We start from the raw sequence: 13,727 nt of genomic DNA on the forward strand, positions 1-13,727 counted from the left end.
AAAAAAATCACATATAAAAAAAAAAAACACCCACAGAGAGTATTTATATATATATATATATATATATATATATATATATATATATATATATATATATATATATATATATATATATATATATATATATATATATTTGGAGCATAGAAAAACACAGCTCTCCCCAACTCTTACCTGATGTGCACTGCTGAGCAGCTGGCTCAAAGACATCTACTGCACTTTTCCCTGGCTTACTGTAAAGATTGCTAAAGCAATGCATTTTTAAGCTACAGTTGGCAAAATTCAAATGCCATGGCACTTCTGTAGACATGGTTGCTAGCTGTGCAGGTAGCCTGACTAATTAATCCGCAATACAAGTCAGCAAAAAAGAAAAAAAGGGAAAAAAACAGGAAAAAAAATCTTAGGCTCCAGGATGGCCACAGTAGATTTCTCAAAAAGAACTGCATCTACACTGTAGGAGGGTTTCCAATAAAAAAACCTGACAGAAAATAATTGTAAGCCTGGCTAAAGATACAGCTAGGCTTCTCGTAAAACAAGCGCAGCAGTTTCAGTTTATTCTGTTTCCTTTCAGTCATTAATTTCACGAGGATATTTAAAGACTACATTTGTCAGAATGGGCAAAGGTCTATATATAACTGTTGTTAAAAAGTAATAATCTCTGGATATCTACTACACACATATAAAAATATATAAAATGTTTTGTTTATTTTTTTGTCATGAGTGAGAGATACAGATATATATATATATATATATATATATATATATATATATATATATATATATATATATATATATATATATATATATATATATAAACAGTTTTGCAAAAATAATTAGGTTAGTGAGAGGATCATCTATCAAGTTAGAACTACAGTCGGGACATAATGAGGTAATAAGCTTCTTAGTTTGTTTTTGCCTGAAATAGAGCACAATGGATAAAAATATAATTAGCAACAAGTGTTTGAGAACCTCTTTCTTGCAGCTGTTTATTCCACATTTTGCTAAATTCTCTGCATCAAGAAAAAAAGCCCAAGACACAGATACAATGGAGATGACATTATCATAACTGTGATAATTAATGCATTGTATTACTTTAGCAGCAGTAGCAATAATTGCTTTTCTGTTTAAATTACAGCATCTACATCGTGCTGTACAGTACCATGATACCGTTAAACCATAGCATTTTTGCTAAGAGTTATCATACCTTGAGTAATCTTGGCACATGCCTATTGGTATGCTCTATTAAAAGTCCATGCAAGATTAACTCAAAATGTGAAACAAAGCAACAACATTCATGGTTTGAGGAAACTAAATAAAATAATAATAAAAAAAAAAAAAAATCTGTGAATGATGGAAATGTAGAAACCTGATGAGCAAAAACGTAATACTTACACAAATCAGTTTTCTCCTATACATTTCCCCCAACAGATGAGTGTGATCATGCAGCACCTGTTACGCGGAGGCATACATCCATACACTCCCATCACTTATTTTATAAGCAGCACATTATTGCACCACAGAAGGACAAATTTACTTACTATTTCCCAGTGCATAAATAAGTCAAAGGTTCTCCGCTTGGACAGCGGCGACAGTTAGACCTACAAATACATCACAGGGCATGAATTTTAGAAAAGGACTAAGGGGCACAACCTTTCAAAGGTGCCTGTGGACTGATTGAAGTGTCAGTGGGAGGCATAACTCAAGCCGACGCCAAGCCTCTTAGTGTTGCTGCTGCAAGTGAAACCAGCCAGGAGGGCTCTGAGCACTCCTTCCTTCCTCTGCTATCTTATTTTCTCTCTCCACCTGTACCCCCCACCTTTTTGCCCTTAGCCTTTTCCCTGCGTTGAAAGCACTCAGACATATATATATATTTATATATATATATATATATATATATCAGACGCTGAAAGCCCCAGAACCCGGCCTTGACACTACAGAGTGGGACAGGACAAATCTGAGTTGAGATAAGTGTCGCGGCGTGCACTGTGTCAACGCTTGGGGAAACATGGTGGCTGTCAGCGGCCATCAAAGAGGTCTGAGGTGGGAGGGGAAAGGGTGACAATGTCCTGATGTGGTAAGACATGACATGTACCCTACTGTAGTGCTCTTGTCAGGCCGGGCTTCATGGTACATTTTTGACAAGTCCATTACAAGCAATATTCACGTTAAAGACAAGCCTCGGAAGGCCGTCCCACAGCAGACGGTAAAGTCACATCTAATCGTGCAGGAGCTAATTTCTGATGACTTTTTCATATTTTCTGTCATGGCTGTTGACAACAAGGTTTGCTAGGACCGTTCCAGGGTCTTTATGTTTGCTTCCTTTATCTATTCAAAAAGAATCAGCAGTGTTCAAAACGACATGAACAAATTTGGAGAAAGTCCTCCTCCTCCATCAATTCCCCACTTTGTGCAATGCACCAGAACCCCTGGCATAATGCCGCCACCACCGTGCCTAACAGTATTTTCGAATTCAGCTTTACCTTGACTTTGGGGATTCCAAAATGGCAGTGAGTCAAACATACAGAGCAACACCTTCTGAAATGGATAAACCTGGTTAATAAAGCTTCTGGAATCATGTTCCTAAAAACACTCATTGAACATTTAAGAACTAACCTTAAAAATTAACCTCATCCAATTTAAATGAACTCTTCTATTTCTGACTATGCCTGAGTGCCACAACTGTGGTTGACTTGTAGTTCACAAAGTGACTTTAAACCAAACTAATTAAGCTGTGGAATGGCTGTATGCCTTTGTTTGAGCCTTAATGTAGAACTCTGACTCTTAATTGACTAGAAACATTTCATAAAAATGAAATAAAGAATTTGCAACCGTGTATAATCATACCAACTTTTAAAAAAAAACAGCATAACATTATGCTGTAAAGATCTGAAATGAATTTGACTTACGTGCTCAGTGTATGTGTGTTTATTTGATCTTTATTTTCAGCTTACCTCTCTTTATTTTTTAGCTTTTTTTACTGGATTCTAGATCTAATACAGTGTGTTAGAACTAGAAATAAAGTTCTAACACACACGTGAAATAAAGTTCAATAATTTCTCCACTTGCAAGCCAGCTGCTTCCTGGTTTTAGGACCCTTTTTCATGACTCACTTCTAATTTGATTGCCTTTAGCAAGACTGTGTAAATTCTTCTGGTACTACTGAACATTTGCCTTGTTAGGCTGCTGAACTGAAGCGACACATTTTAGGTAAGAAGTTATAGCGGCTCTCCAGTGAACTGTAAAGTGCCCATCGAGCACCGACGTCTTTCTGCAAGAGCAATGTTTTCTCTCTTCTCTTAAGTGGTTATATCAAGATTTGGTGTTTTCTGATTCAGTTGATTCTGCCTGAATGTGGAAGTATTCATCCAATATTCAATTATTCTTAGAAACCATAAGATTTCCCTCCCCTTCCCCCCAACAGGCTTTGAAAGATGAAATAGATTGCATTTAACAACGATTTTAGCTGCCAGGCAACAAGGGCACTGGCATCTTTAACTAAAATCAAGAGAACACAACCAATCTGAAGCCCCGTTTTATCTCAAGCCAAGCAATGTTAACACTGGTCTTGTCCCTTCCCTACATCTCCGGCCTTTTAAGGCGAAGGAGGTGATGTTTCCCATTGAAGAGAAATCTAAAAGCCAGACTCCTGCTGATCCACATTACACTCTGTCACTCTCTTACACTTTTGTAGGGAAGGTCTGCCGTTTCATGTTTTAGAGCTAAAGAATTCAAAGGAAAAGACCGGCTTCGGAAAAAAAAAAAACACTGAGTGGCAGACTCTGTGAAGTTATATCTTTTTTTTTTATCCTTTTGTAAAAGTGACACTATTTTACAATTATTTCATAGAATATCTTCAATAATAGCAAATAACAATTTCCTGCTGTGATTTTGAAAAGTCAGCACATAGAACCTATAAGCCAGACAAGTTTAAAAGCCAGCACATTATCAGAAGTGATGGGTTTGGCAGAAGGAAAGCACTCTGCAGCCAGAGAATATTGCACTGAACAGTTTTCTCCAGAAATTCTGACAGTTCTGAATAACAGAGTGTCAGATGTGACTTTATGTAAAGAAATCCTAATCACAGGATTGAGATATTTTTAAAGAGGAAGGTGACTGCTAGTGTGCGCACCTTTGCTCCCTGGCTGTTGAGGTTGGCAGCAGACAAGGAGGAGAATGAGAGAAAAGAGGGAATAGAAGGATGTGGACAGACATAATCAGAATTAAAGGTTATATTAGGAGACAAAGCTAATAGAGAAGGTCCAATGAAGGCCAAAAGATGGAGTAGATCTACTGAATCAGAAAAGCAAATCATAAATAAGGCGCATTTCATCAGTCATGTTGTCAGGACACGACAGTGGCTTTTTAACCTGTTTTGGCACAGCATTTCAAAGTTAATATGCAGAACCATTTCGGTAGGACAGAAGACGACGATCCAGACCTCTTTGGAGATTTGAACACTTTAAATAATTTCTACAGTTTCAGAATTTGCATAGAATTGTATTTTCACATCATGTCTGCAACATAATCTAGAAATTGTAATTTTTTAAAAATGTAATGTAGTGAGTGAAAAAACACGTCACAGTAAGTGTCTTCCTTTAAGGCTGAAATGGTGTCTCGTGGATCGGCTATTAGCAGAAATGACTGTCCTGGAAAGAAGCAGAGCCCCAGCATTCCAAGGATTTCTGCATAAATGGACTTTAAGGGCTATGAATTCTCATGTCCGTGCTACATCAGAGAGAATAGGATAGTGGCAGACAGAAGAGAGCGGTGCGTGAATTCCCCCTACTGCCGATTTACCACTCTCCAGCCTGCCTTAGTTAAGGGCTTTGCTGGATGGGGATCGAGCCAGAACTGTGCGGTGGAATTAATGGCAGGTGGAGCTCAGCTCTGCTCTCTGGCGCGGCAGCGATGGAGTGTCTCTGAGGGTAGTGGCAGGGCACCTCTTTATGTGCGCGTCTTCCTCAGGGCTTGCTTCTAGAGCTCGGAAGAAGGCAATGTGTGTGCATGAGCATGTTTGTGCAAATCTGCAGTCGCTGTCGGTGGAAACAGTGCTTGAGTCTTGATGCGCCGAACGGCAGACATGAATACGGATCTATTTCTCATCCATAAGAAGGCGCTCGGGCAGAGGTGGAGCGTGTGTGGTTGCCTCTCGGTGCCTGTCAGAAGGCCCAGCCCCTCAACACCGCTGCCACTTTCACTTGGGAGATTTACCTCCTGCACCGACTCCAGTCCTTTATTTACATACCCAGCTTTATCTTACAACCACCAGGTAAGTGATTGAAAGCTCGCTCTCCATTTTACAGTGCAATAACAGCCTCTGTAAAATTGAGTCTTGATTGTGGGCTGTTGTAAATCACTGCAGTTTGGCCCACATGCTTGTGCTGCTGGAAGGGAGCGTAGTGCAGAATTTGAATGCTCTGAGGAGTGCCAAAGACTTGACTTGTGCTCAAGCAGACAGGCGGGACACATAAAGGGCAGATATCCAGTTGCAGACAGGAAAAAAAAAAAAAAAAAAAGAGGAAACATTTAAACACATACAAAGCAAAATCATATTGTATGGATTTCATTATGCCTGTACGTTTGTCTGAGTTAAATGTTTTACTGGCTGCTCTGCAGCCGTTTTTTTTTATTTTTTTATTTTTTATTGTTCATTTATATATTACCCTTTTATTACATACGCTTTATTTATTTGGCAATGGACAAAATCCTTTATTGTTCTTCTGTTTATCAGGATTAAAATTGGAGAACGTTCCCGGAGGGTTTTTAACAAGGAGGAGGACCGTTCCAATATGTTGGATGAAGGGAGCAAATTAGCCCAGGATAGACGGATGGCCAAGTGAGGCGGCATGGTAATGCCGGGATGAACAGAGTGAGAGATAGAAAGGGCTACACAGAGAAACCAGACGAGGCAGCGACTCCCTCAGCTGAATGAGAATTCATGGATAAGAGGAACGTCAGCCAGAGACGGAGAGGGGGAGCTTGGCTTGTGTTATGATTATTCTTGTTCTTCAGCATGAATACAAATGGTCAAAGTTTTCATCAGTAATGCATGAAGTAAAATTATTAGGAACTGCGACGGTGCTATTAAAAGAACGGCTACTCGTGAGGGCAAAAATTCGTGAGAGTGCACGCAGCGAGAAAAAAAAAAAAAGTATGGAAGTCATATTTTTTCCCTACAAATATATTTGTAATTGGCTTTCGACAAAGAAAGCATGGCAGATATTGGTAATAATAACCCAACGAAATCAAAACACATGAGTTTATGGATTATTTGTAACAAACTGGAGAGGCAAAATGTCAACCAGCCTTACTTAAATTAGAAGTAAAGCAATTTTTTGGTGATGACAATTTCAAGACTTCTCCATTATTGAGAAAGCAGATACTTTAATTGTTTAGATAAGATTTTCAACCAGTTGGTTATCTTCAAATCTTGAAGGTTTTTCTCCGATCTTCATTGATTGCCACACATTTTCTAATATACCGATGGCCTGAGCATGCCAGCAGCTTTGTTGTCTTAGTTTAAACCAGCATGAATTATCTTGGCTGTGTGTTCGGGATGAATGGATGAATTAATGAACATACTTTATTAATCCCCACAGGGGGAACTCCTATCAGATTTCAGCTATTCTTTGGCTTTTAATGGCAATTTTGTACCTATTGCCCAAGTGTTTTTTCAGGCATATACAATTTGAGTTTTATAAAACAAGTTGAATGTTTACAGTCACTCACTTCAGAAAATGAAACTGTCATATGAATTCATTACACACAGATTGAAATATTTCAAGCCAATCTATTTCTTGTAGATTTAATGGGTCTGGTTTGCAGATGACAAGAGTCCAAGATTTATCTTAGGTTGATTGAAGGTACATAAGTTCGATTTTATTTTAAAACATTGGTCAGGTTTCTAAAAGAAAAAAAACCTGTCTGAGTGCATCACAATAAACATCCATTTCAAAATATGTGTTTGTGTTGATCTACTCAATAGCTGGGCCTGAGGAATTGCTGCATCAGTATGGCGGGCACAGAGGCAATCAGCCTGTGGTTCTGTTGAGGTGTAATGGAAACCCAGGTTGCTTTATTAGTGGCCTTCAGGTCATCTGCATTGCTGGATTGGGCGTCTCTTATCTTCTTCTTCTTGACAGTACCCCATAGATTTTCTACAGCTGGGTTTTTTTACAAAGTGTGGGGAAATGTAACCCGCTCTCAGAGAGCAACTAGACGCCCTGCACCCCACACTGACTACATTACAGCTACTATTTCTGCAAACTTTATCCTGGCACAATGCTCGTTGTCGCATGTGTTTCACCGATGTTGTGGGCTTTACCTGCTTTAGCTACGTGACGCTTCAGTCGCCTTGTCATTTGCAGTGCTACAAGAATCAGCTACTTTCTTCATGAAATGCAAACTTCACTTTCATTTGAAAACATGACTTTGGCTAACAGTTCAGTTCTTTTTCTGCTTTGCCCAGATGAGATCCTTCTGACATCGTCTCTGGTTCGTGAGTGGCTTGAGAACATTTGCAGCCCCTTGTCAAGGTCTCAAATTTAGAAGAAATAAAAACTTGGAATAAGTCACTGTGTGTAATGAACCAATATGTGTCATTCGTTTTCTGGAATAAATGACAAAGGACTAATACACAAAACTTTTGAGCTGTAAGTGTAGCTTAATTTTTAGGCTAATTTGTTTTAACATCTTTGTATGTGTGAACTACTTAGGGTTTTCTCAACGGCACCAAGTGGCAGAATCAGTGAGCCTCTTCACAAATATGTTAACAGAGACAAATGGCAGCATTTATATATATTTTCCCCCACAAAACAGAAACAACAGTTTGGTTTGTACAGAGTGACGTTTTTTTTTGGTTTTTTTTAACCACAGTAAAATTAAGTAGAAATAGAGGGTTGTCACACCAACACAATCACTAGAAAAATAAAAAAATCTTACGGATAATTTTAGGAAGTCATGGCCAACTCTGTCACGCATGCATTAGTTGCAGTAAATGCTACTGGGACTATACTGTGTGTCTTCGGGGATGCTCTGCAAACAGCATTAGACGCGCCCAGTAAAGAATAGACTTGTCACATTTTCAGTGAAGCTAGTCTAGCACAACAGATTGGAGACCAAGCCGCTGTGCATGCATGCACAAACTTGCCAGAGAAAGGGATTGGCACTTGTCAGCAATTTTATACATACAAAGGGGGTTACATACAGACACACGTGAGCCTGCTTGAAGGAGGACAGAGCTGTACATGCATGAGCCGTGTGTATATACACAGAGTCAGGTTGAAAATCAAGACAGTTTGGCTGCAGTTGCAACAGCTTGCCCTGGGCATGAATAAAGAAACACCTGTGTGTGTTAAAGTGGTGCCATGGCAACACTTCCTGATATGTGATCCAGGCCAGCATGAGGAGGGTTTTTTTTTTTTTTTTTTTGAGAGAGGAGCCTGTTGGCAAAGAGGAAGGACCTTCTCTACAGACACTTGAACATCTAGAGGAAACCGTCTATTTACAGAATCCGATCTCTCTCTGTCCCATGTTCAGTTGAAAATGTTTAAATAAAAAACATTGTAAGAAATAACAAACTTGTTCTTGCCAATTCTCAAAGATACGTAAAATAATATAGTCAGTTGTCTGCTTCAGTTTGTGTGGAAAATAAAACTTTCAAATGACCTTAGCAATAACTGAGAAACACAAACAAGTATTGAACAGGTGCATCTTGATTACTGCCGGGATTTTAACGTGTTAATTTTGATGGATTTTTATGTATTAAACATTTTATAAAAACACTACATATTTCTGTTGTTGAGCTTCTATGTCTATTCAATAATTTAGCAACTGAAGGGGTTTTGAACTGAAAATGTTTTTTTTGTTTTATCAATACATAGTCTTCACTTAAAATGTAACAACAACACAATTAACTCCACTAAAAGTTTAAATCCTAATAAACTAGAATTACACAAAGAAATAAACTATATCTATTAGCTACACAAAATTTTATTTTTACAGCTAATTTAAACCCCCAAAGCATAAATATTTGATAAAACAATATGTATTCTCTTTCATCTTCTTGCTTCACAATCTTCCCAAGGCTGTGGTTATCCTACTTGCTTGAGCATCATTTACCACACTTTTTCCTTCCACTAAACTTTCCAATAATATGCCTGACTGCAGCCCTGTTTGTCAGCAGCCAGATTATTTTGTTTTATCTTCATGTCAGTGATTATCACTGTGGAAGCTACAACATGGTCATAGCATTTCTTCACAAATTACTCGCTGATCAAATTTTCTGAAATAGTTTTTTTGAGTAACCTATACTCAATCAAATAATAATAAAAAATATATATATTGCTTGATATATTTCACCACGTGTGTCATCAGTCAATATGAATTAATTTTTGTTTTTAATTAACTTCCAAATCAACTTTTTGATATTCCAATTTACACAGATGCAGACGTTCAACTGAAGTGAAAATTATTGAAACTGAGTGCAAATCAAAGGCTTTGTGATGATACAAAACATCAGGCTTTCATCACCTGCCCTACAGTGGCATCACAAGAGAAGGGCCGGGCTACATCAAGGGGTTTTGATTTAGATTCAGAGACTTAAGCTGTTTCTGTTGCAGCCCAAGAGCTGTCTCTCATTCTAATCTCAGCAGCGATCCACCCTGAGCCAGGAATATCCCAAGATAAATATGGAAAGGGAACAATGCGATTGCTGAGCAGCAACTTCCCATTTTCTACACCTCTCATCTCTAATCCTCTTCAGCATCGCTCCTGAACTGCCGCTCCTCATCTGAATGAGCAAGCAGACCTGAGGAACAGTCTGATATTACACTGCTGTGTCTCTTTCCTTTGCTATTATCACCATCAACACAGCTTCTGCCCACACCTTAGCAAAGGGTTTAACTGCTAACCCTGCCCCTTTAATATCAGCTGCTTCACTCGCTGCATAAGATATTAGCATGAGTCAACCTAGGGTTTAGTTATTTTGACAGATAACTGGATGTTATCAATCTCTAAAGTCAAAAACTCTCCTGATCTGAATATAGATCCTTGGGAACAAGAGCCATCACATTCACTCACATGCAACCTTTGTGAAAATGTTGCTCGGCAGATGATGATGATGATGATGATGACGCTGCGACACGGGTGCCTGATGAGTGCATTTGCAATACAAGAAATCCACAGAGGATTATAAAACAGTGAGATTTTTGTTTTCAAAAGAAATCATGCACCGTCTTTGTTCACCGTGGAAAATACCTTCGTCTTCGTCACCGTCGTTTTCCGACAAATCTTCGCCCTGTTTTTTTGCATGGGCCCCTGTTGTTGAAGCGGGGAGAGAAACATAGAGACGCACAAAGAAATTCAAAATAGCATGTTTGGAAAAAAAAAAAAAAAAAAAAACAAATGGGGTCGGGGGAGGGGGGAGAGGCATTTCATTGAGAGCACCATAGGAAGAAAACAATGTTCATTTAAATACAATCCAAAAGCACACGTTCAATTTTCTACACGAGGCACATAGCTATGACAGAAACATAAATCATTCATTTTGGATACAAATTTAATGGGCTTACAGTGAGTCATATAAGAACACAGCTTTTAAAATTTTATTTGTACAAAACTAACCTGTTAATGCAGCATATTCAACTCAGAGTCACACAACACTGACATTTTCAGAAAGTAAAGTTTCAAAGTGATCGGCGGAGGGAAATCAAGATACTGTGTTTGAGCAGCTAAACATTCATTCTGACATTTTAGTTGGTCTTTGGAGGATTTTTATGAGAGTTTAGATTTTATGGAGATTGGATGCTGACTGGTTGAAAAACACTGCTAATAAGGAGTCAAACTGATTTTTCTTTTGGTTTCTTTTTTTTTTACCATCAAGAGGTGTGTTGGAGGCTGGCATATTTATATCTAAGTATTTATGTAGGATAAGGTCTGATGTTGGTTTAAAACACAAGCATTTGTCTGATTCTGCAAATGTCTTTTAGATTTTGAGGGATTTATGTAAAGCTTTCTTTAATATTTAATTGGACCAACATGTTTCTTCTGACAATATTTTGGAATGGCCAGAATCTATTAAGAAGGTTAAAGGTTAGTTTTAGGGTGATGGAAAGGAGGTCTTCTGATCTCAAAGTCTTGGGCTCATCATCAGCGTTAAATCATCAAAACACCAATGGAAACATAAAAAAGCTGATCAACAATTACAATAATGCCAATACAGACTTCTCCTTTATTTTTTATTAAGAAGTGGAAAAATATAGTTTACATTTCATTTCTTTATTCATCTGAAAAATGATACTCCTTTTATGTCGTCTTATTGGGTTTTGAGAAATGTAGCTCTCTCTCTCTTTCTTTTTTCTTTTTTTTGGAAACAATCTCCTTGGTTGAATGAAAACAATTTGCAGGGGTTTGAAGAATTTGGTGACTTAGTTGTAGATCTGAAATGAAAAAGGATGATCTGTTCATTGATGTGTGTAGTGGTGGTATAGTGCTACAATGTTTCTTTTTAGTTTTTTAAAAGGAAACATTGGTCAAAAAAGTGATTAACTTTTTTTTTTTTTTTCCCCCTCGGCTTTGACTATTCACAGGATTTACAAATAACCTTCGAAGGCGTCCTGTACCCATCAGGAACATTTCTTTTAGGCCGTTTTGATTACAGGTAAGAGGTTAACTCCTCAGAAATGCAACCAGATGCCATCAGATTGGTATCTAGGAAGACAAGATAAACCCTTCAGGCAGAGTAATGTTTTCAGTCCTTTTCCGAGTTGTTCTCTTGGTTGGTGGTAAGGATGCAACAGTCGTGCTGTTACCATCTGAGGATGTGACAGATCTCTTTGTCTTGGATGCAATGTCAAAGGTGCATTCATTTAATCACTGCGATGGGATAAGTTTTAAGATGAGCAACATTGATGTCACCAGCCATCATGAATTATGTTATGAATTTTGTCCTTGTGTTGTGGGGCTGCAATAATGAAAAATCTACCCTTTGAGTCTTTTCTTCACTCATCATTTATAGCTGGGAATGATTGCTTGTTGCCCAACGCCTGCAGCCAAAAGGCTTTAGAATACCAATACCAGTTAGTAAGTTGACTTACTATCAATCCATGTATGCAACAGTCTATCCATCTCCTGACAGGAATATAAAGAAATGTTATTTTTGGAGATGACCTTTCATCCAACACCCTGTCAGTTTACATTTTCCACTTGAACAGCGCTTAATACAGTAGATCATAATGCTGTCGGTGATTTTGAACTTGTTCTCCGACGCATTCTCGACAACAGCAAAAAGTATGAATCAACATCAAATCTCACAGGCGTATTGACAAAAAAAAAAGAAAAAAAAAAAGAAGAGCTAATCCTCTCATTATTAAAAGATGCCTACATGGAATAATATTTTAATAACAGAGTTGGGTTTGACCCTTTGCTGCAGCTTAAGTCGCTGCTGCTAATATCAATTAAAAGATAATTGAAAATAGTTTTCTCTTGGAAAACTCTAGTTGCTCTCAGTGTTTGAAAACATTTCCTCCGCTGCCGTCGAAATTATTAATTTGATAGCTTGAGGAGTCATAATCATTGGGGATGATACCATTAACCACACAAAGGCTGTCCAGTGGTATAATTTCAGTAACTATGACATGTTTTCTTTCCCCGTATGCATGCTCTGTGTTCACAGACTTGTTCTGTAAATCTTCCCCATTTTATTTTATCCACTGTAAATCTTGCATGTGTCACGCACCATGTGTGTGTTTTATGCACCTTATGTGCCGCATGTTTGCTAAAGCTTTATCTTTACGGGTGCATGAGTCCACGTCTTCACTCCTGAGTGCCGTCTTATATCCCCAGTTGTCTTCTACGTTCTGAAATGACACTGTAGGTAAAATATGCTATAATGCATAATGTAAAAGGCTGGGGTGTCATGACATTTACTCACCTACATGTATTCTCTGAAGTAAAGGAACATTTTTATTCTTTGATTCCATGGCAACAGCAGTGACCTTGTTAAGTGTGTTCATCAGTTTTGCATTACCATAAATAATGCAATTTAAAGAACATCAGATGTGATACGAGCGGCAGCTGAAACACCCAGTGTTTGACTGTGACACTGAGGTTTAAATGCATCCCCTTTGTTAGTGATAAGAGTTAAAATGACTGCAGAGGATTTATGTTTCTGTGAGGCAGAGGGTTTTGGCGAAGGATAAAATCTTGTTTGTCGAACTGAAATAGCGGGATCAAACATCATAGTTATAGGATTCATTAACACGGAAGAAATAAAATATTTTTTTTTTCTTCTTTTTGGTAATCAATGCATTTATTTTTGTTGCTTCCAAAAATAACAGCCAACCTAGTTTTGTGCTTGTATTAAAATACATGATGAACTCATTCCAGTTACAGCTTTATTGTGTAAATCGAAACAGGTAGAGAAACAATTGATATATTTTATGTGTGTGGGTGGAAGGGTCACCCGCCAGATAACACACTTAAACCTTTATTTTAAAGAAATCATTCAAAAATGTAAATAAATGCATACATAAGACATTTTTTAAGTTTAAATTTGTTTGAATTTCAATAGCTTCATCCTGTAATTCTGGATGAAAGTTTCTCATTTATGTTTGACATTGAATAAATTGAATAAATTGTTTCTACTTCAAGCCAGTTGGATTTCTTTAAAATGTATTTCTTCTTGCTAAATGTCAGAATAAAAAGTGGTAGATTTCTCTAGAAGAAGAAGA

General features: G+C 37.8%; 1 protein-coding gene across 4 annotated transcripts in view; it reads right to left on the reverse strand.

The window, feature by feature from the left end:
* Positions 1–13,727, reverse strand: part of LOC106947083 (neuroligin-3-like) — a 70,606-nt gene that overhangs the window by 6,763 nt on the left and 50,116 nt on the right. For 2 of the 4 annotated variants that reach the window (XM_015031872.1, XM_015031874.1), the window contains one exon: positions 10,255–10,314. The exons of the other annotated variants lie outside the window; for them this stretch is intronic. In XM_015031872.1, the coding sequence (XP_014887358.1) occupies positions 10,255–10,314 (60 nt within the window). The remainder of the gene's footprint in view (positions 1–10,254; positions 10,315–13,727) is intronic. 4 annotated transcript variants of the gene reach the window in all.

Source organism: Poecilia latipinna, unplaced genomic scaffold, assembly GCF_001443285.1.
Source record: "Poecilia latipinna isolate Pla-1442-1.1 unplaced genomic scaffold, P_latipinna-1.0 Scaffold222, whole genome shotgun sequence".
Classification (NCBI taxonomy): Eukaryota; Metazoa; Chordata; class Actinopteri; order Cyprinodontiformes; family Poeciliidae; genus Poecilia; species Poecilia latipinna.